General features: G+C 38.3%; 3 protein-coding genes and 1 non-coding gene across 5 annotated transcripts; 2 read left to right on the forward strand and 2 right to left on the reverse strand.

Moving 5' to 3' along the window:
* Positions 1–149: 149 nt before the first annotated feature.
* On the forward strand, positions 150–2,254 carry ndufa6 (NADH:ubiquinone oxidoreductase subunit A6). Its single transcript, XM_028455548.1, has 3 exons — positions 150–319; positions 1,785–1,900; positions 2,024–2,254. The coding sequence occupies exons 1-3, from the start codon at positions 181–183 to the stop codon at positions 2,153–2,155; spliced, it is 387 nt and encodes a 128-aa protein (XP_028311349.1). The 5' UTR covers positions 150–180; the 3' UTR covers positions 2,156–2,254.
* Positions 2,255–3,930: 1,676 nt separating this feature from the next.
* Positions 3,931–14,187, reverse strand: fam234b (family with sequence similarity 234 member B). 2 transcript variants are annotated; one of them, XM_028455263.1, is made up of 14 exons: positions 14,050–14,187; positions 12,490–13,014; positions 11,251–11,364; positions 10,969–11,136; positions 10,497–10,612; positions 9,379–9,529; positions 9,080–9,221; positions 7,974–8,168; positions 7,088–7,166; positions 6,809–6,976; positions 6,214–6,334; positions 5,698–5,903; positions 5,583–5,617; positions 3,931–4,231 (listed from the first exon to the last, which is right to left on the reverse strand). In XM_028455263.1, the coding sequence occupies exons 1-13, from the start codon at positions 14,084–14,086 to the stop codon at positions 5,615–5,617; spliced, it is 2,025 nt and encodes a 674-aa protein (XP_028311064.1). In that variant the 5' UTR covers positions 14,087–14,187; the 3' UTR covers positions 3,931–4,231; positions 5,583–5,614. The 2 variants fall into 2 exon arrangements, with proteins under 2 accessions (XP_028311064.1, XP_028311063.1); XM_028455262.1 differs by lacking the exon at positions 3,931–4,231 and having other exon boundaries at positions 5,356–5,617.
* A 1,358-nt stretch (positions 14,188–15,545) lies between these two features.
* Positions 15,546–15,699, reverse strand: LOC114469079 (U12 minor spliceosomal RNA). The gene has a single exon (XR_003674707.1). It is a non-coding gene; the product is annotated as a U12 minor spliceosomal RNA (small nuclear RNA).
* Positions 15,700–16,008: 309 nt separating this feature from the next.
* Positions 16,009–22,851, forward strand: poldip3 (polymerase (DNA-directed), delta interacting protein 3). The gene is made up of 10 exons (XM_028454564.1): positions 16,009–16,267; positions 18,041–18,150; positions 18,233–18,690; positions 19,536–19,580; positions 19,654–19,728; positions 19,828–20,052; positions 20,805–20,882; positions 20,982–21,111; positions 21,646–21,712; positions 21,846–22,851. The coding sequence occupies exons 1-10, from the start codon at positions 16,200–16,202 to the stop codon at positions 22,063–22,065; spliced, it is 1,476 nt and encodes a 491-aa protein (XP_028310365.1). The 5' UTR covers positions 16,009–16,199; the 3' UTR covers positions 22,066–22,851.
* The last annotated feature ends 167 nt before the right edge of the window (positions 22,852–23,018 follow it).

Consider the following 23,018-nt stretch of genomic DNA (forward strand, 5'->3'; position numbering starts at 1 on the left):
AAAAACATTCAGAATTTTTGGTTAATTCTAATAAATATTTTCCACATAAGTTTATAGATTTTTTTATATCCCCGAAATTGCAAAACTTAATTACTCACTCTGTCCTGTAGATGGCAGCAGCGATGCAGCGTGCCCTTTAATCAACCAAACCGGAAATTGCCACCGGAAGTAGCCTCAGTCATGGCGTCTACGGCTGCTGCTCGGACTGCAGCTGGTACCGCTAAAGTAGTTAAACCCATATTCAGCAGAGACCTGAATGAAGCCAAACGCAGAGTCCGGGAGCTGTACCGAGCCTGGTACCGAGAAGTACCGAACACAGGTGGGACGGTTTGTTTTTAAAACAGCACAGCCTTCAGCGTCAAGGTCGTTACTCACTGATTAGTTTACACTGAGCCGACACAACATTACTACCATTGGGATTCAAACTCACCGTTAAGTTATGCTGTCTACCATTCATTCATTAATTATACATTGTGTGTTGTATGAGCTAATGTGCCGCGTATTTAGTAACAAATAATTAAACGACTGCAGTGACTTTAATGTGATTATTGTTATTCAGAGATACACATGAGAAACTGCTGCTCAGAGCTCACAATGTGAAACAAAGTCATGTAAATCAAAGGATTATATACAAAACTGAATCGCCTGGCAATCTTTATTTTGATATATTTCCATTAGGAATATATATATATATTTACAATCAGTATTTGTTGTCTAAAATCTACCTGTAATCACCTTTTAAACTGGTTACCAATAGCTAGGGGTGTCCCGGTCTGATATCAGCCAGAAAACGAATAACGGATTTGATCGGACTGCATCTAAAATCTCCGATATACAGTAAGCGCTCCGATAAGTTTTTGTTGTTTTAGTCCCTGCCCACAGTTGTTCCCACTATATACTGACAGTAAAAAATAACAAAAGTTGACTATTGTTCTCTGTTTGAGTAACATCACTTGATCAAGCCTTTTCTGACATTCCACACTACAAAATAAGTAATAAAAGTACGTATGATTCGTGCTGATATCGTATCGATTGATGTCGGTATCGGCCAATACGCAAGGCTGCAAAAGTTGTATCGGGACATCCCTACTAATAGCAGATTCTTGTTTAGATATTGGTCTCTTGTTTGTACTTTTCCTCCACAAAACATTATTTTGATATGATATAAGGGTGTTCGGATCATATATATATATATATATATATATATGTATCGGATTACATATATATATGTAGTATCGGATTATATCGGCTTGCATCTAAAATCTCTGAATTAATACATATTGTTTACATTGGATTAAATTAGGATATTTTTCAGCCGGGGTATTTGAACACATTTTTTATTTACTTTATTAAATTGTAAATTATTGTTATGTTAAAGTTAAAAAGTATGTAACCCATTGGTGGTTAATAATGAATGGCTCAGTGTTTCTCATTCCTATTGTTGCTGACTATTGTTCTCTGTTTGAGTAACTTCACTTCAAGCTTTTTCTAACATTCCACACTACAAAATAAATAATAAAAGTAGGACGTGGCTATGGCTACGTTTAACGTATTTCTAGACACTATAATAGATGTATGATGATCTATGCTGATACTGCATCTGATCAAAATCAGTATTTGCAATTTTACAAGTTCAGTGAATTATCAAAATTATTATTCCCATTGTATTTCGTTACAGTCATTGTCTGTTTTAAAACTTTTTTGTCTTTTTTTATTTTTTTTTGTTTCCATTTTGAATTTTATCCAACAACCGCCCGTGTGTGTGGTTCTGTGTGTCTCTGCAGTGGCAATGTTTCAGCTGGACATCTCTACACGTCAGGCACGGGACAAAGTCAGGGAAGTGTTTAACAAAAACAAACACATCACTGACCCTCGAGTGATCGACATGATGGTCATCAAGGTAAATAACGATCATGTGTTGTCATAGTGCAGAGTAAAGGCATTTATTATAACTAAACTTGAATTATTCCCATTGTATGTGATCCAGTTTGTTTTGTTTTTTCTCCTTTTACTTGGATGTCAGGGGAAAATGGAGCTTCAGGAAACCATCCACGTCTGGAAGCAGAAAACTCACATCATGCGCTATTTCCATGAAACCCAGGAAGCTCGTCCCACCGACTTCCTGTCCAAGTTCTACCAAAGCCACGATCCGTGAAACGTGATTTGGATGTCGGTTAACCTCAGACCTCTGTTTGCTTGGAGTGTGACAAGTGTTTCCTCTTTTTCTGTAAATACATACTTAACACACACACTCCTCAGATGTGTCTTTTGTTGGTGAGTTATTTAATAAGTCGGGACGATCTCAAACAAACCTAAGCTGAATTTGCAGAAACGTGACTTTGAACTAAGAGACTAATGGTGCGTTCACACCTAACGCTTTTCGGACGTCAAAATCGTGCTTCACGCACGTAGTTAGACGCTCAGTGCTCATTGAATTAGATGCTTGTCCAAACAAGTTGGGAAGGAAGCGTGTCAAGGGGAGGGGCTTCTCTGTTGCCGGTGGTGTTCATACAATAGATGATATTGTGGCGATCAGTTACGTTCATAATTCACCCAGTGACTGGATGCATTTAGTGTGACTCAGTGTGTGTACTGTGATGTTAGAGGGCTATAGAGAATTGTGGGTGAATGGAGAATAAAGTTTGGTGTTCCTTGCTGAACACGCCGCCTCCGACTCCCGTTCATCCTCTACACTATTCAGAGAGTGGCCTGGCTTTATTTGCGCCTCAGCATCGTTTTTGGATTAATCAGAGCTGCGCTCGGACGAGAGTCGCTTTCAGCGCTACTTCCGTCTCTCCCGTGCCCAGTTTGACGACCTGTTGACCAACTACAGGCGCTCTATTCCAGCAGAGCGTCTGTCCATCTGTCTCTGGTTAGTGTTTTTTTCTTCTTCTCATTATTATGAATACGTCACAGTTGGGGAAAGCTCCTGATTGGTCGACGCGCCGCGATATGCTCCAAAAGTTTAACAATCCCAAGTCCAGCGTTGGCCGCATTGGAGGCGCCGGATACACATCAAAAGCGTCTGCCTCGCGAAAATCTTCAAAACGCGCCCCACAGAAGGTGTGGGACGCACAGCGGGACCTCCGACGCTCCCTAGAAGCATGTCCATCATATATTGTCTATGTAAACCTGATGTTGTTGATGCTTTGGACGCATTTGGTGTGAAAGTGCCATTAGGCTGCGACTGAATAGTCCCTTCTATCTCTAAATCTGTTACAGATATTGTCGACTAAAATGAAAAGAGTTTTTTTTTTTTTTTTAAGATTCAATTAGCATTCATCATCTGATCACCTGATATGATTGTTAACTGATCATCCCATGTGAACATTATAGTTTTGTTTTCATTAGTTAATGAAAATATCAATATATTTTCATAGTTTTTGTTTCAATGAAGTTTAAAAAAAATAAAATAATACTTATGTTTTCGTTATAAGGTTGATGAAAGCTACGAAAAAATTTTTTTGTCAAAATTACAGCATGTAAAACTGGGATGCACCAGTTTCTTACACTTTTCCAAAAAAAATTTTGTTGGGATAAAACAATGAAACACATTCGTTGTCTTCACAAAGAGATCTTCATGGTTTTATCCATTGAATGCTACATTTTTATTTGTCAGAAATGACAAATAATAGAAGCTTGATACTAGCCTGATACTAAATAATCAAAGTACATAGACATCTCATGTGTGCCCCTTAAATAGCTTAAACATGTGTAATTAAAACCTCACACATTGTCTAAAATAAGACATGTTTAAAAAAAACAAAACACCAGGTGACAGATATCAGATCACTTTATGTTATGTTGTGAGAAGTTACAGCAAACACATTTTTAGCTAAATGAAACAGTGCAGAATGATGGTGAATGCCATTAAAGTTCTGTCCAAACATGAAAAAAGACAAACAAAATAAATACATAGAGAGCAAATCCATAAATACTGTACAGCGTCAAATATTTACAAAGTCCCAAATATTTACAGCTGGTATTACACAAAGAGCAAAGGGACAGTCAGAGGTTAAAGCCATTGTAAAAATATCTGATGCACGAGATGAAAGAAAACAAAAAAATAATAACTCAGTCAATTGTCTTTTCTTTTACATATTTCATTTAAAGCTGCCAGTGACGATCACTACGATTTGGCGTATGTTTATTTTGTAGCTTTCCACGAAAACAACCGATATATGGACGCAGTTTAATGTCTCGTTGAGTGATGTCATTGTGTATGGGAACTCTGTAAACAAACAAACACAAAAATGGCATCAAGCGAAGACGAAGAAACGCAAGAAATTACAGCGAAGGTGAAGTAAAAACACTTCTTAAATATCAGAAATATAAGTTCAAACATCATTCCCAATCCCACAATGCAATGCGAAAAACTTTTCCAATGTTTAAGCCATGTGACCGTTTTGTTAAGTAACGCAATATTCGTGGTGGAGTCAAAAACAAACTATTGGCAATTTCATCCCTCGATATTTAATGTATGAGTCCTCCACTACGTCTTTATCTGTGTATTAATTATCGCCCACACAAATAAAACATTAATTGAAATATTAGATACAAGTTCTAAATAAATATACAAGTACCTTTACAAACACTAGAAAATAAATATCGGTAACACTTGAAGTTTAATACATAAAGCTGTCATTACGCTGTCATTAACATGAATAAGATGTCATGAAGGTTGTCATTAATCGTTGTTCATTACCCTAACTCTTTGTTACGCTAATGCTGTTGTAATCGTAAATAAATTGTAAATGAGTTCAGATAATTGACTTTGTAATTGCCATGAAAATTCTATAAAAAATGTCAATTTTAATTTAACGCTAAACGGGAACCATGTTACAGTTCAACACATATGTCGTTAAAAATTATTAAAATATATTTCATATCAAGCCTTCCCTTATTTTAACATTCAAAAAAAAATTTAATTGAGGGGTATACTGACACAAAAAAAGGCTCAGATTCCCACATCAAAAATATTAAAACCTATATTTTCATAGATTAGGAAGCCTAACAAGGTAACCAATAGATAGAAAAGAAATGATATGATAGATACTTGTTTTTAGTGTATTTTACAGCTGATTTAGGACCTGTTAGCATAAGAGATGCTAACAGAAAGCTAACACAAGAGGAAGGTTAACTTTCATCAGGTTGTTGATGTCAGGCTCTGTAATTAAGAACATAATTGTAAATGACTTTCTGAGAATAACAAATATTGTAATTTAATTTTAATTGAAAAAAAAAAAAATGCTGTTCACTGTAATTGTAATTGAACATGGGTAATTGAAAACATATATGTAACTGAAAAACGTAATTGACCTCAACCCTGCCCCTAACCTCACTAGATCCCTCCACCTAACCCAAAAAATGCCAACATAGCTCCAAATGTGTCATAATTGAGCGAACAACACTTAATGACAGCCTTCCTGACACCTTATTCATGCTAATGACTGCGTACTGTCAGCCTGCCGAAATATCTTTAGTCTGAATTAATAAACATCAGCTTCAAACCAAAGATCAGTGTGTGTTTTTAGTGCAGATCAGGCCACAGCTTCTCTCCCTTTGCTCTTCAAATGTCGTACCTCTGCTCTCCACAAAGGTGTGCCGCAGCTTTTCACTAAGCAGAAATACACAAAATGTTCATTGATTGAACAAACTGGATGACTGTGTTTTAGTTGTGGTCGGTACGACGCTCACCTGACGTCTGAAGTAAAGTCGCCTGAAGAACTTGTTGACCTCTTCGATGCTGCTGCTGTTTTCCTCCAGTTCGACCGTTTTCCCTTTGGAGACGGCGTTCCTCAAACTAATGCTCTTAATGATCCGAGCTCCAGGCTCAGAGTCGGGTGTAGGACGGGATGACACGGTGATGTAAGTGGCATCTTTCTGATGTTCCAGGTAACTCACTGACAGAAGATTCAACACATAATGTTTTAACCAAATTATATTCTGTAAATTTGCGTTTAACATTTTTGTTTTACTTAACTTTTGCACAGTTTTGCATCATTTCGTCACCCCAAACAAAAATGCTTGAAGTTTGTTTTTGGGTTTGTTTTTTTTTAGCCATTTTGAGATTTTTGGCTAACTCATGTATTTTTGTAATATAACATTTTTAAAATATTGAATTAAAAATAATAATAATAATATGTATTTTTAATGAGTTAGGCATAAAATCTCAAAATTATTATTATTATTAGTTTTTCATCCTGTCTTTACCTGCTGATGTTACTGCCGTGTCAGTAGTATTGCTGAGCTCCAGGAGGATTGTGGGATACGTAGGATGCAGCAGGAACAGCTTCCTGATGAGAGGCTCTGCAGCAGCAACATCCGGCGCCACCTACAGTATGGAAGAATTCACCCTGGGTTAGTCACGGGAATCAATATTCACAACTAAATTATGACTTCTGGTTGATATCCTGACTTTCAAATGGTAACTAATTATTGTCCTGCCGCTCACAAAATCTCTCAGGCCTCTATTTGTGGATCTTACATGAATAAAATTATACAAATATCTGAACCTCTACTGTATCATATGAGATGAATCCCCTGTAAATTTTTACTTTGCATAAAACTATTCTTAAAAGGCCAAATTTGGCTGCTGGGTCATAATACAAAACAAAACAGTTATTTAGGATTATATTATACAGTAACTCCTGAGATTTTTTGCCAGTTCTGTTTAAAGCTTGAGGAGAACATGCAAAATGCACTGAAGGGTCAGGATGTGGACACACCCCATTTAATGTTGCCTCAATTAAATCTCTGTGATACAGTTTAATTTTTCTCTCTTCGTCCTGTTGTTGTTCAGACTCACCGTCGTCTTGGTAACAACCCCCTGTGCTCTTATTGGATCGCTGGCCCAGAACAGGAAAGCCGATTGGCCGGTTGAGGTGGAGATCGCAGCCGTTTCCAAGTGGAGACGAGGACAAACGAACTCTGATGACCAAAGCAGGCGTCCACTAGCGCCATCCACAATCTGCGCCTGACAGACGAAGACCAGGGAAAACAGGGTAAACCACTTAATTTCTTGTTTCTATGGCAACAGACGCAAAAAACAAAAGGAAGAAAATAAAAACAAGTCTTTTTGTCGTACCTTCATGACACCGTTTGCTGAGTGCTGACTGAAGATATCAGGAACGCCATCATTGTTGAAGTGACCCGGAGCAGGCTGACTGCAGCAGATAGAAAACGTGGATAATCAACTGGTGGTCTGCGGGCTACATATGGTCCACAGTAAACCTAGAGGTGGCTAAGCTCGTTGTTTATCAGTAAAGTTAAAGTAAATGTTTTCAGACATTCCAACACACAATGCTGCCGTTTGTTACAGTGTGTAAGTGTGTGTTTTTCAACATTAAGGTCATGATCCCATATGGGGGTCGCCTGAAATTTCTAATAATTGACACAAGAAGAAGAAAAAAAAAATGTCTCTGGGATCGACAGAAATTTGTGATATCAAAATAAGGTCACAACCTAAACAAGGGTTTGGAAACCACTGCTCTAAAGTGTGGAGATAATTAGAAAAACGGTTTAAAAATAAGGTAGTTTATCAGTTTTAACATTATGAATTTGCATATTTTATCCTAAAAAGTGACTGTAGTTTCACAAATAAGACATAAGTACATTAACCTTACTGTTTCATGATAAACTACTTGGACATATGTCTTAATGTTGGGCCCAGCCTAATATGTTTTTTAAAATGTAGTTGTTTTAAAGTATTTTACTATTTGTATTTTTCTATCTTTGTCGCTGTGTTTTATTCTAAATATAAACAAATAGTGTTGTATAATCTTGTATAATCATGATGATCTGCTGGCGTCTCAGTTAATGCTTATGTTGTTATATAAATATATTTTTTTTATGCTTTTGAGGGACTGCAGATGAAAACTAGTCTTTTTTTGCCGCTAGTTGTGGATGATTAATTGACGACGCACAGCGTCCCAACCTCTAAATGAAATCACAAGGTATCATATATGACCTACGTGTGAATAGGAGCAGAGTTGAAGGTCCACTCCTTCCTTAAATCTCTCTGTCTGATCACCGACACTTTGCTGGAGCCGTAAACGATCGCCCAGTCACTCCGGCTGGAGTTTAGGTTGGAATCCCGGTCCAAGCTGTTGTGGTTGTTACCAAAACCAGCCACTAGGGGGAGCAGGAACTCCACATGCTCTGAGCCTCTGCAAAACAAGCAAAAATACTGTTGTTTAAATGTAACTTTACCAGTAAAATGGTTTTAACATACATTTAACTGAATGATATTTACAGACAAGAAAGTAGAGAGAATGTACCAACAATAAGATCGAGTAGAATAGTAGAAGAGTGAGTGAAACACTGACAATATTTTCATGAGCATCTTAAAAGAGATGTAACTAAATTCATAAGAAGACAGAATAATCAAGGTTGGAGAAAGAAGTCTATCATTTTCTTTGCCGTTTTGTGCGTCTTTTGGAGTCATTTTGTATATTTTTTTGTGGTTTTGTGTATTTTTCTGTCAACTTTCATTGTTTTGGAAATAATTTTGTCATTTTTGTTGTTTTGAAGTCAATTTGTTAATTTTTGTTGTCATATTGTGTAGTTTTCTGTCCTTTTGTATGTTTTTTAAATGACTTTGTGAATTTTTGCTGTGGTTTTGTGTGTTTTTGGAGTCGTTTTGTGTTTGGTATGGAGATTTCTCTTTTTCGTTGTTTTGCGTGTGTTTTGGAGACAATTTGTTTCTCTTTGTTGTCGTTTTGTGTAGTTTTCTGTCATTTTGTATTGTTTTTTAAAATCATTTTGTGAATTTTTCTTGTCATTTTGTTTCTATTTCAAAGATCCAAATGAAGCCAAAGATGCTTTTCAGATTTAATAATGAAACATTTTCTATATGAATGCATTAATTTTCTAAAATCCATCCATTTTCCAACCTGCTTGTTCATTTTCAGGGTCACCGGGATTTATTTAGTGATTTATTGAATTAAAAAAATAAATAAATAAATAAAAAAGGAAAAAACAAGGGGAAAAAAGTCGTTGTGTGACTGTAAGCTGTTTTTTTTTAAAGACAACTCTGCACAGGGTAGGAGGAGCTATGTGCTGCACCCTACAGGCCTACCTGTAGATTTGCACAAAAGAGGTGGAGTTAGTCTTCTTTAGCCCCTCCCAGCTCAGATCTCTTCGCCTCAGAGCCTGAGTAAGCGGAGTTTTGCCCGTGGCTCGAATGTAGATGTCTCGCACTGAGATGGCCTCCACGTTTCCTGAAGAAAACACAAAGACACGACTCAACAACATTCCAACAATTCTGCTTTAGAAATGAGTTCAATCAGATGTTTAAATGTGTTTAAATTCATATTTATTGGGCTTAAAATCACTTATTTGGACTCTGTGTGTCTCTTCCAACATGCTGTAATTTACCAAGTCCAAAGAGGATGTAGTAGGCTCCTTGTTTGGTCTCATGCAGCAAAGGACCAATCAGCTTTCCTTGTGCTGTGAGGTTGAAAGGCACCGGGTGTCCGAGCGTCGCTCCCGTCAGCCCGGAGATTAAATTCAGAGAGAGATCCAACGCCTAAAATAAGGAACAAAACGAAGACTTTTAATTTGACCCCAGCTTCCCATTTATCCACTGTAATGATAAATAATGTCATTTTAATAACATTAGGCTCCTTAACTATGCAAAGATTCCCCATAACAATGTGTTTCCACATGCTGTGGCCTCTACTATTGCATAAGCTGCTACTGCTGTTGCTACTGTAAGCCGTGTAATACTGTTTACATCACAGATGATGTTTCAGAACATCAGGTGGTTTGAATGACAATAAGAAAGAGTCTGAGGCTGTGTTTGAAATGGCACACTCAATGAGTACATACTGTCTACTATATACTATAAGTATGGTTAGGAGGATTAGGATGATGAGCATTCCCACTGAAGTATAAATCACCAAGATGCATTTCGAACCTACGACAACAAAAACCTGAAGCTCACCGAGGCTAAATATCTCTGTTGGTTCGCCACCTTTGAAAGTTCTGAAAACATTTTAAGTAGAATATCAACATTTGGTCATTTGATCCATGAAACTCTCAGAAAAAACACATTTCATGTCGACATTTCTGAGATTTCTGGAGATCCACCATTGTCCTACTGACAAAACTTCTGGTCGTTTCAAAACAAGAGCCCTATTTACAAAAGCGTTAAAAACTAATTGAAGACAAGAAGAGATGCTTTTATTTTGAAAAGGCAAAGTTTGACCCAGGGCGATTTTAAATTCCGCTCATAATGCATTATGGGGCAGTTCTGTCTGACTAGTGAGCCCAATGTGCATGCTTAAAAAATGTCCCCATGTAGTATACATCTGGGTATTTCTCACATACTTAATATCTTTATACTATCTAATATGATTGCACCACATACTAATTTTAATGTCAGCAATAGTATGAGTAGTACGTTAGTATGCCATTTTGAACACAGCCTGAGTCATACTGGACTTCAGTAGAATTTAGTAAGACAGGAAGTGAGTTAGGAACATTAGTCGTACCGCGTCAGCAGGTAAAGTGGCTACAAGAAGATCAGGAATGGAGTCGCCCTGCAGGTCTGGGAGTAAAACCACCTGAGACTCAATGTTCTTTAGCAGCACCGTCCACAGCCTCCGACCTGAGGAGTGAAAACATTGATATGTTAACGTTACATTTTTCTCCTCTGGAAGTGTTGGGATTTATCCTCATTGATGTATCCTTGGAGTCACTTTTCTGTCATTTTGTACGCTTTTGTTGTTTTGTAAATCATTTTGTCGGTTTTGTGTGTGTTTTGGAGTCACTTTTTTCATTTTTTTGTCGTTTTGTACGTTTGTCATTTTGTTTGTTTTCATAAATCATTTTGTGAGTTTTTGTTGTCTTTTGGTGTGTTTTTGGAGTCCTGCAAAGGTTGCAGGTGATCCCGGCCCCAGGTCACCCATTAACCCATTACTTCTCAGGTTACTGGGCGAACAGGGAGGCTTTCAGCTCCCTCACCTGTAGTGGCGTTCACAGCCATGATGAGTGATTTGCAGACCAGGAGACACACAGCAGAGGGCGGGGCTCCAAACTGCAGGCCGCACTGGATGGACATCACCGACTCTCGCATGACTTTTCTCCAAAGCACATGACCCCCGGCAGCCGACAGGGCCACTGCACTGTAAACTGGGACAGAGGGCAAGAGCGACAATCCGTGGGAAATACAGTCAGTGGAAGAAATAGGAAGTGAATTTATTACGACATTATTACTGTGCACCAACAGCACCGTTTCCCACATACTTTTGTTCCCTTGAATGGTGTAGCTCTCATTGGTCCATGCAGTGACACCCAGGAAGACGTCCTCCACTGCATCTTCATCCACATCCCACAGAGCCAGAGCAGGAGGAGTCACACCTGAGCAGCAGAAGCACCGAGCACATGAAAATCATCCAAAAGGGAATCAGAGAAAATCAATATTCCAGCTTCTTCTGCATCGGCAAAGGAAACCATCCCAGAGGTACGACTCTGCAAAACCACATTCAGACACAAACAGCTGCAGGCTGATGTTTATGACCCTTGGTATTACAAGCTGACAATTAAAGGCTGAACAATCAATCATTTTAAAGCTGCAGGTGATCTTGGCATGGTTAAAAAACATCATTGAGTTCAGGGTTGGAGTCAATTATAATTATAATCACGTAATTGATGATTAATGACACTTACTGCGTTGTTGTAATTGTAATTTAAAAAATCTGTTGCCGTTGTACTTGTATAATTAAATTGTAATAACTGACTTTGTAATTGTAATTGTCATGAAAATTCTATAAAAATTTTCAATTACATTTTAACGCTAAACTGGTGAACCATGTTACAGTTCTAAACATATGGAGTTAACAATTATCAAAATGTTTCATATCAAGCTTTCCCACATTTTACCATTTAAAAAAAAAAAAATCAATCTAGGGGTATATTGATACAGAAAAGGCTCAGATGCACACACCAAAAATATTAAAACCTATATTTTTATTGATTAGGAAGCCTAACAAGGTAACCAATAGATAGCAAAGAAATTAGATGATAGATATTTGCTTTTAGTGTATTTTTTACACCCGTTATTATACAGTAAGAGATGCTAACACAAGAGGAAGGTTAACTTTTATTAGGTTATTTATTTCAAGCACAGTATTTGTAGTTGAACTATAGTAATTGAGAACGCAATTATAATTGACTTTCTGATGATAAAAAAAAATGGAATTGAGATAGAATTGGAAAAAATGCTGGTCACTGTAATAGTAAATGAATTGTTTGTGTGTTTCTGTGGTGGTTTGTTTTTTTTCCTTTCCTTTTTGTATACAGTATTCAGTATTCATCATTTTGTCCATTTTTGGTATGATTTTGTATTTTTTCACTCTCATTTTGTGTTTTTTTGTTGTCATTTTGTGTGTTTTTCTGTAATGTACTGTATGTTTTCTGAGTAATTTTGTGTGTGTGTGTGTGTGTGTGGTTGAAAAAGGCTGTGGTAGAGCTGCTGGTTCTTACCTCCTGCTTCTCCCAGTGCTCTCTCCCACTGCAGCTTCATTTCCAGTTCCCTCTTCCGACAGGGAATCAGGAAAGCACACAGCGGCACCAGCAGAGCGGCGAAGACGAGAGGCACGAGGAAAAAAGCACTTCGGACAGTTTGTTTCTTCCTCATCCTCTTCTCTGCTTCTGCACCGTGGACTCCTAAAGCACCACCACTGCCTCCTCCTCCTCGGACGTCCTCCATCCTCTGCCTTCCAGACTCCCTGTGGCTCCAGTACTGCTCACCCTTTACCTCACCCCTGTCCAGCCTGGATTTACTGGGAACATCCTCCCTCCACTCATCATCATTATCCTCCTCCTCTTCCTCCAGGGCTTGGTCATCGACGAGCCTGACTGGTCTGCTGTTCCGCAGCTTGGAGGAGCTTCTGTCCCTTCCAAAGCCATTTCTGGGGTAGTTGAGAACGAGGTCGTCCTCTTCACTCTCGTCCTCACTGTCTGCCTGAGTGAGAGGGTCGTACTCCCCGAGCTCCGACACTTTCTTACCTAAACACAACAGGAAACCAACACTTTTATACTCTGAGAGCCTTCTCAAGCGATCCCTTAAAGCCTGCCTTCATTGGCGTACAGCAGGGTTGGGGTCAATTATAATTGTAATTGCATAATTGATAATTACTTACAATTATGTCATAATTGTAATATAATTTTTTTTTTTAATTCTGTCGTAATCGTAATTAAATTGAGTTCGGATAATTGTAGTTAACAATTATTAAAATGTGTTTCATATCAAGCTTTCCCACATTTTACCATTTAAAAAATTTGAAATCGAGCGGTATACTGACACCAAAAAGACTCAGATGTCCACACCAAAATATTAAAACCTATATTTTCATCATAGACTGTAAAAAGAATGGAGGGGACAAGCTCCCCAGTGGAGTGAAGCTTTTATTTTTAGAGCTGAAAAATACTCGTCACATAATGTTTTTCCAAACCTAAACTCTACTGTGATCATTAGTTATTATCACCCTACATTGTATATGTATATATATATATATATATTATAATGATTTGCTATTACATATAGCAAATCATAAAATATTTACTAAAAGCAAATGTTTTTTTTTACAAATGTGACGTTTACACAAATGGAATCTTGATATTTAGTTGGTCAATTATTAGTCAGAATTACTGTCACATTGTCGCTGTTTTATTCCGTTTTGAACCCGTTTTTTTTTTTAATATTTTATTTTATTCAATGATTTGTGCTTTTATTCGCTGCTCTACTCCACAGCATCCCGTTAGCTGACAGTGGCTAACAGCTAGCAGGGAGGAGGGGGGATGGGGGGTGTACACGTAAACAAAAACACAAACACAAACAAAAGAGAAAGAACTAAACAAACCTAGTCCAAGCTACACGTGTTGTGGCTAAAACGCGTTGTTTAGATATCGTGTGAAAAACGATGGCACGGCACGGACCAGACACATTATTCCCCGGGTGTGATGATGGGAGCTATCTCGGTTAATCGGTAAATTAACGCTTATCCTGAGACTCGTCTGTCGGTGTAATCACGGAAAACTTACCGGGAAGCTTGAGTGCACGAGACAGGGCTGCAGCCATCTCTCAGCTCAAACACACACACACACACACATTCACAGAGGACGGAGATGATGAATCCAAAATCAGCTCCAGCACCAGACTCCTGTGCCCTGCCCCGCTGCATGCTGGGACATGTAGTTTACCGACGTGATTTCACACTTTTGTTTTTGTTTTGTGTAACTCTGTGCAGCTCATCAGACTGTCTGGCTGCTGCACTGATCCTCTCCTAGAGCATTGTATATATATATATATTAACAATTTGTCCCATTTTTGCTCATTTTAACCATTTTTCTGCAACTACACCAAAGTTGCCATGTTTAAACCTATTTCTCACCTATATTTCATGCTTATTTTTGCCAAATTAACCACGTTCACCATTTTTCATGCCCATTATTTGCCAGTTTAAAGTACATTTTGAACCCCCACCCCCTTTTTTTAAACCAGTTTTTATGTCTGTTTTTTTTTTTTAAAAATCATCAACAAACACATTACATCATCAACAACATGACCTAAAACCTCCCTATCAATTATACGCCGGTAGAGAAAAAGAGTGACTTTAACATCAATTTATAAATGTTCACATTTGATGCTGACTTCAGCTCTGCTGCCAGTTTGCTCTACTTCTTTGCAGCATAATAACTAAAAGCAGCATCACCATGTTTACTGTGAACTCTGGGCTCCACTATCTGACCTGTGTCCACAGATCTGAGAGACCTGCTGGGTTCATACCTGACTAACATGTCACTGATGTATTCTGGACCAAACCCATTCACACATTTATACACCAGCAGCAGAACTTTAAAGTCTATTCTGAGGCTGACTGGGAGCCAGTGTAACAACTTTAAATCAATGTATTATGTATTATTTCATTTTATCCAAGCAAAATGACTCACATTTACATTTCCTAGTAATTAATAAACATGTTAAATTGTTTTTTTTTTTTCCTTTTAATTTCATTTTGGAAAACCAATCCCATCAGCTCTTCTTAAATATTGTAACTTCACTTATGTTTCGAAGTATGAAGAAATAGGATGATGACTTTTATTAAGTTTTTAGACTCTACCATACGTGGGTTATAATTTGTCAACACAAACCTTGTTTGAAAAGCAATATAAGGCTAGTAATATATATACAGTAGATAGGATTGTGTTCTTTATTATTACATGGATTGTCCAACGTGGGTAGTTTTTAAAAATCTATTTCCCCACTCATTTGTGTTATTTAAATCATTTATGTATCTCCGTCACTCTTTCAATTACATCATTATAACAATAGATTATAACTATTTTTGCTCAACAAAACTTGTGTAACCCTGACTTTATTCCATTACCATTTGATAAATATTAAGATGAATAATAAATCAGGTAATTTCTTATATTCTCTCATGTTTCCTTACGTTTACTTGTTTAAGCACATACTGTATTTTTCCTTTTTAGATAGAATTCCTTAGTCTGAGCTTATTTTTCACAGTTTAGGGGACGGGGCAGATCCTGGTCCTGCGAGGCATCTCGCAAAGTAGGCAAGTCACCTCAGCAGGCAGACCTGAACCCTTTCAAAAATTCTTCTCGTAAATGTAACGAGGACACGGGCGTCACCCCGCATCGTTATTTTCCTTACTCATCAGTTTAAGGCATAACCTACCGATTGTAGATTCTCGCCCTTAGTTGCACAGCATAGACACTCTCGGTCAGAGTTTTAAATATACTTTTCTCATAATTGTCTAAACTATTTATTTTGCAATTGTGAGACAAAATGAGTAATGTACTACATAATGTTTCAATGAGGGAGGATTTAAAGATTGTAAACGGAGAGTATTGGTAGAAATGTTTGATAAATAAAAAGTATAACGCAAAGGATTATGGGTAAGAACTCCGTGGTGTTCGATCGTCTATATGTCAAAAGTAATCAATCACAGATTCAATAATTCTCTAACCATATTAGTGTTTATTGGATAAATACATCTGTAGTACTGTGTGTTTTTACTGCTTTTTATTTATGCGAAAAAATGCTCTGTAAGAACGTTAAAGCTCACCGGGACTTACGATTTTGTAGCTGAAACCGCCCGACTTGTTTGACTTCCGCCGGTTTCCGTAGTTTTTAGCTGTGTCCGTCATTGTGGAGTTGTGAGAGGAAAATGGCAGACGTATCGCTAGATGAAGTCATTCGACGGCGAGGCATTAACTCAAAGCCTTTAATCAAACGGTAGGTATGGGTTATCACGGACCTGTACGCCAACTGATATGAGGTGGGGCAGCTTTCAGTTATATTATTGAAAGGTTAATCGAGAGCCTGCAGCATTGGTTAGCTGGTCGGCTAAAGTTAGCGCGTGTATCTGCAGGTGGTTTGACATCGATGGTGACCAATTTAATTGGTGACTCTTTTCCGGCTGCCTCACTGGACACGATCATTGATCATTACAATTAGTACGATTGGTTTATATAACTCACAAAGTAATGCTTTATGTTAGGCGGTTTGACGATCAATCTGCAACTATTTAACTTGATTGTATTTTAACACTGTCCCGCGTTGATGCGTGCCGATAGTCGGTCACCAAATTGAACAGTGACCTACTAAGATATTACACCTAGCAGCACTTTAGCAGCGGATACCTCTCTAACTCTTAGCTTAGGTGTTGATAAGCACACAGTTTAGTAACATAACTTTAACCTGGTTAAATATTCTTTGTTTATTAGCCTGTGTTTTTAAATAACCATTTAGCCACCAGTCTCACATTTACTGTGTGTGTTATTTACGCACACATAGAGATCGAAGTTAAGCGATTAAACACACATTATCTGTGTAATGCTGGTTTTAGAATGTTTATACAGAGACGGGTCATATAATTCAACATGTTTCATGTCAAAAGAGTGGGTAAATGTGTGCCCATTTGTTTGAGTATGGACAAGGTAAAGATTTTATTTACATGATTCAGCTGAATCGAAAATGTAAGGTAAAGTTAATTTTAAAGAACTATAAATGGAAAAACAAAGTGAATAGTGTAAAAACAAAAACAGAGTCAATAGGTATCCTATCGTGCACAGTAGTGGTTTTTACCTTGTTAATCATTCATACATCTTTTTGACCTTTAATGTATTCAGGGTTTTTTGTATGATAAATTAGGCAATTAAGCCCTTACTTTGCAAAAAATCCTTTTATGTCTTGTTTTCCAATATTATAGGTGAGTGGCTTCACCTTTAGATGACCAGAAAGCATTTTTTTTTTTCAAAATAAACAAGTATCTTTGACAATCATATAATTAAATGGAATATTAAAGTATTTGTTTACTTTAATGATGTCATTGAATATGTCTAGATATGCACATACCCCAGTTGGAAGTCTTTAGTGTGAAGCAATGTTGTTTTCTTCTGTGGAGTTAAAGCACCACAATGTGTGGGAGAGATATTTTCTATCTTGTTTTTCTGTCAACGACAGACAGCTGTTAGTAGCTAGAGTTTCTCCTCAGTTTGGAGATTAACTCATTCAGTGCCAGCCATTTTTCAGAATTTCTACCCCCTCAGTGCCAGCCATTTTAGAGCATTTTGACTGATTTTTAAAGACCCACAGAATATTTTGTACGACGACAATCTGAAATCTGACACCAGATTCTGAAAGATTGAAGTCGCTACTTTCATCAGAAATGTTTTGTTTGTAGGTTGTTTTGTTCTTCCGTAATCAGCAGTTGAATAGAGCAAATTTCACACAAATCACCAGTTTCAGAGCAAAAAGCTGAGAAAACATGCTTCTTCTAAAAAAAAAAAAATCTGTCAGACTTTGAAGCATTTTTTTTTTTTTGCTTTATTGAAAACTATAACATCTGAACATTGGTTTCCTTCAAAAAAACAAAACAACACTGAGACAAGGCTTTTGGCAAAGCAGTTGAATGTTTTTCTTACTGTTTTTTGTATCTGTTCGGATCGGAATTGTCTCTTATTGGCAGAAGGTAGCTGGTTTTTACTCCGCAAGTTTTGTTTTCAGACCCATGTTTGGACGAGGCGCAGGGGCCGTTGGCAGAGGTTTTGATGCCCGACAGAAAATCGGAGTTAATGATGTTCGGCAGCGACTTGGAGGAGGAACGGGCAAGCAAAGTTAGTTTTGTTATAGCTTAACCGTCTGGTCTGTTTAAAGATTTTTCAAGATGTAATATTTACCTTTTGTATATTTTCTTAGGTTTTCAAGTTCAAGATGCCAGAGAAAAACTGGTTCAGAAAGACGCTCGATTTAAGATCCGCGGCAGAGGAGGAGGGGGAGGAGGAGGAGGAGGAGGAGGAGGAGGAGGAGCCGGGGCGGTGCAGGACGCTCGACAGATGATCAACTCACGGAAACAGAATCAGTTCAGTGTTCCTGCGCAGACCTCGTTAAAGACAGCAGTCATGCATCAGCTGCAGCAACAAGCACGTGTGCCTCAGATACACATCCAAAATAACAACAACGTCACAGGCTCAATAGTGAGGCATTTCGCTGCAAATGCGCAGGGACTGAATCAGAGGGGGGGCGTGACGCCACAGCTGAACAGCAACATCCAAGTGACAGACGCTCGTGATAGGCTGAGCCTTAAGAGGAGCATTGGAGGGGCACAGACACAGGCAGCGGCTGCACCACCTCTGAAGATAACCAAGACCATCCAGGTGAGTTGAACAGGAGCTGCTGGTAAACATGAGAATTTATTGACAGGGTCCCCACGGTCATGAAATTCCTGGAAAATGTATGGAATTTGAAAAAACAATTTTCTAGTCTTGAAAAGCCATTGAATATTTGAATTGTTTTGGAAAAGTTTGGGAAATATAGCTCATTTTATTTTAATGTTTAAAATATGTTAAACCCCAAAGATGTGAAGTGTTATCTCAAAGTAAAAGTGCTGCATACTGGCAACATAATTGAGCGGAATTCATGCAAACTCCACCTCATTTATAAAACTGTGCGTAGACCAGGAAATGCATACGCAAAAAAAGATCTTAGCGCTTCAGAACTAAGTCATGGAAATTTGGTGAAACATTTTGGAAAATCATTGTGAAAAAAATGTGGGAACTTTGATTGAAGTGTAGGGCTGGGCGATATGGATCAAAACTCATATCTCAGTATTTTTTTCTCAAAATTGTGATATACGATGAAAATCTCGACATTTGTAATTGTAACTCAATTAGGTCTGACCAAGAAGACACAGCCACATTTATCATCAAAATATTGTACATGCACAATATGTCCCACTTTTGTCTTTTTCTCCTATAAGGGACAGAACGTGTGAGTGAGTTTAGGGAAAGGTCGCACTCAGCAATCCATCTAACTGTGCTTTTCATAGTGAAAGTAGTGATTCCTAAAACAAGAATTTTTATACAAAATAAGTTTTGAAATAAAAATAAATAGTTATAGGCGATTTTGTTATTTTCTATATCGCTAAAATAGAAAACTTGATATAACTGGAATCTCAATATATTGCCCAGGCATTGTTAAAATGATTTTCTCTCTGTTACAGCAACGTCCCGTGGGCGTGTTGGGTGGAGTACGTGCAGCACCACAGGTGAAGCTCTTTCTGTGGCCCCATGTTGTTAATTTGTGTCATATAGTTGTTGAACTTTGTTTGTTCTCCACAGTTGCCCTTAAATCAGCATGACAACAGTCCCAGTACACAACTGAAGTTCACGACAACCAATATGCTGCAGTCGCGGGTAACAATATGTGATAAACCTCAATTATTATCAAAAAGCTGCAAACAAACGTGAACCCCTCCAACAACGTTAAACACACTGCCTTAATGTTTCCCACAGTCTGCTTCTGCAGCCTCTCTCTTCAACATGTCGGCCCCGATCACCAAGGTTGTGAAAAATGATGCCTACACGGCGCCACCGAGACCTTCCGTCCCCGTCGCCCTCACCCGGCCCAACACCAGTGTCGCAGCGGCACGTCCCTCAGCCGCAGCCCTGCAGCCTGTCTCCAGGACACTGAAGCAAAATCCGGCAGAAAGCAGCACCGCAGCTCCCGCCCCTCCTCAGGTAAACACTGACTGATACACTAGTGTGAGTCACTAATAACACACTCTAGAGCAAATCTAAAATAATGTGCATCTAATGGATTTATCAAAATAACAGATTGTTGTTCCCCCTAAAAAAATCTGAATATTTATACTTTTATTTAAGTTTATCATAGAATAGAATAAGCCATTTCACACTCTGGAACTGCGCATGTGCGACTGGGGGGGGGTGTTTGTAATTTTATTCCAGACATCTTTAATGTTTTAATAGTGTTTATATTATTAATATTACACATATTTGGACTCGAGGAGGACCAGGGATTTTCGCTGATGCCACTTTTGGCTGATCCGAGCACTTTTAAAAACCAATAAAAGTAGCTCAGCAGTAGCATGGAAGCAAGGCAGTCCTCTTGCTTCCACACAGGTGACCCCTTGTGCACAAAAACACAGACTACCTGTGTGTAAGATATGAATAGTTTAATATTAAACAGATACAGTACATATGTGCTTATTTAGATCTGTGAATATTAACGCATTAACGTTTAGTGTTTCCTTGTTTTTAAAGGAATCCCGGCTACCAATATTGCCCCATCAATGTTTGTATCGGCTATATAAAAACAATCTTTACATTTCTCAACATATCTTAGTTTGTATAAAATTGAAGGAATTATTTTCACTCATTGGCTACTTTGTTTATTGCACACAAACGAAGATCACACAGGCCAGCTTTGATTTTATTTACTTGATCGCATGATTTTTCTGTGACTTTTCCAGCCTGCTTTCAGTCCTTTGGAGGGAACTAAAATAACAGTGAACAACCTGCACCCGCGGGTGACGGAGGAAGACATAGTGGTGAGCGCCTCACTCCCTTTGCCTCGCTCCATTTTTGTTAATGAAGTGATTGGCTACAGATGTGTCTCAATCGGTGTGTGTGTGTGTGTCTCTCTTCAGGAACTGTTCTGTGTGTGCGGTGCCTTGAAGCGAGCTCGCCTGGTGAAGGTGGGCGTGGCTGAAGTTGTGTTTGTGCGTAAAGAGGACGCCGTAGGCGCGTACAAGAAGTACAACAACCGCTGTTTGGACGGTGAGTGTTAGCTGTGTAACTCTGAGGCAGGGATGAATTTTACTCTTTAAAGAGTAACTAACTCGGAGGGAAAATGAAAAAAAATGCCTTGATTATGGGCGGGGCTCCTGGAGCAGTTAAGACACGCACAGTCTATACTATAAAATCCCCAATGAACAATCTATGCTATGCTAACTAGCTACTCATTACTCAATATACCTCTCTATTCACTCTTCTCTTCATCCAACCTATTCACACAGATTGTAGAGCCCACAGGTGCTAGTTTTTATAAAAAGGGAGGGGCTAACATTGCTTGTACCTAAATACATTTCTCTTCAGCAGAAAAAAGTGGTTTTGGGGTTTAGTTACTCTTTAAGGACTTCTTTACTCTTTAAAATTGCTTTGAACTGTTTTTAAGCTCTATTTGTTCTGCCATTTAAAAACTGATTTCTTATTTGTTATAGTGCTTTTAATTAACATAGATGACATTTAATTAGGTGTATTTCAACTTCTCTGTCCTTGTTGTTGTTTTTAAGTTATCTCGTGTTTTTACAGGCCAACCTATGAAGTGCAACCTTCATATTCAGGGAAATGTCATCACTTCAGATCAGCCCATTCTGCTGTAAGTGTTTAAATCAATAGATCTGTATTTCTATGAAAAGTTTGTAAAAGATTTTATTTCTCTGTCGTTTTGTGTTAAGTTTAAAACCTCTTTTGTTTTTAATCATGAATATTTTCCCCATCGTCTCCTGCAGGAGACTGAGCGACACTCCGGGGGCGAGCAGCAGTATAAAGAAAGAGGGCGGCCTCCCCGCCTCCTTGTCTCGCCCCGCGGGGCAGCGAGCGTCGTCCCAGCCGACAGCAGAGGTGGATCCTCAGACCATCCTCAAAGCTCTGTTCAAGTCCACGGCCCAGTCCACCACCTCCACGGAGCCTCCCAACGCACAGGCCACCGCCTTCCGCATCAAGATCTAGTTCCTGTTGTTGTGTCACTGCTTTCTTGATTTTCACATTAGAAATTGTTTTGTTTTTTCGTTTTTTGACTAAATAACGGATTATTGCACATGCAACATACATGACAACTGTGGAGAAGTCTTGGGTTTTTGCATCGGATTTCATCAGAAATGTACCGGTCTGAAGTTGTGTCATGAGATGTGGAGTCAAAATACTGGACATAATGGCCTTTTTTTTTTTTTTTGTTAAGCAATATGTTGAGGTTTGTTTTTTCACTACCCAGTTTATCGAACCTGAAAAACTATAGTGGGAACAACACACGGTACTAACACAGATATCGTGTTGAGGCATATGTGCATCAGGTGCGTTTAGTTAGGTTTTATTGTTTTCTAAGATTACACAAACTATTTAAAAAAGCATAAAATGACACCACTGTCTTGATTTCATCAAAATGTTGTGTGTCATGACATGTCCAGATTTTCTTCTCGTCCAGGAGGATCTCCCACTGTCAGAATAACTATGAATTGATTTGTGTTAGGCAGTTACACAAAACCTATGCCATCACGGTGACAATAAATAGTCCCCAGCAACGTTTGGATTTTCTTGTAATTTCTCGTCCGTTACTGTGTGCTCTTTGTGACTCTGGATATTAAAAGTCAGTGTTTGTTCATCTCCTTAAAAAAAAAAAAAAACGATATGTGGATTTATTTGGCAGTATTTCTTTGTGTTGCTTTCGTAGTGCATCAAAAGGAGATGTTTGCAGTCTGGTTCGTCCACCACGGCGTGTATTAAACATTTAGCTTTCTACCTGCTGTCTGAAAGGTGTGATTTATCCAAACGTGCATGGATACAGTGCATGCTTTGATTAAACGTCAAATTCTATGAATATGTGGGGGTCACAATAAAGGCCAATTGTGTACGACTACACTAAGACGTTCAAGTGAAATATACGAGTCAATCCTTTCAAATGTTTT

The sequence above is a fragment of the Gouania willdenowi genome, chromosome 8, assembly GCF_900634775.1.
Source record: "Gouania willdenowi chromosome 8, fGouWil2.1, whole genome shotgun sequence".
NCBI lineage: Eukaryota > Metazoa > Chordata > Actinopteri > Blenniiformes > Gobiesocidae > Gouania > Gouania willdenowi.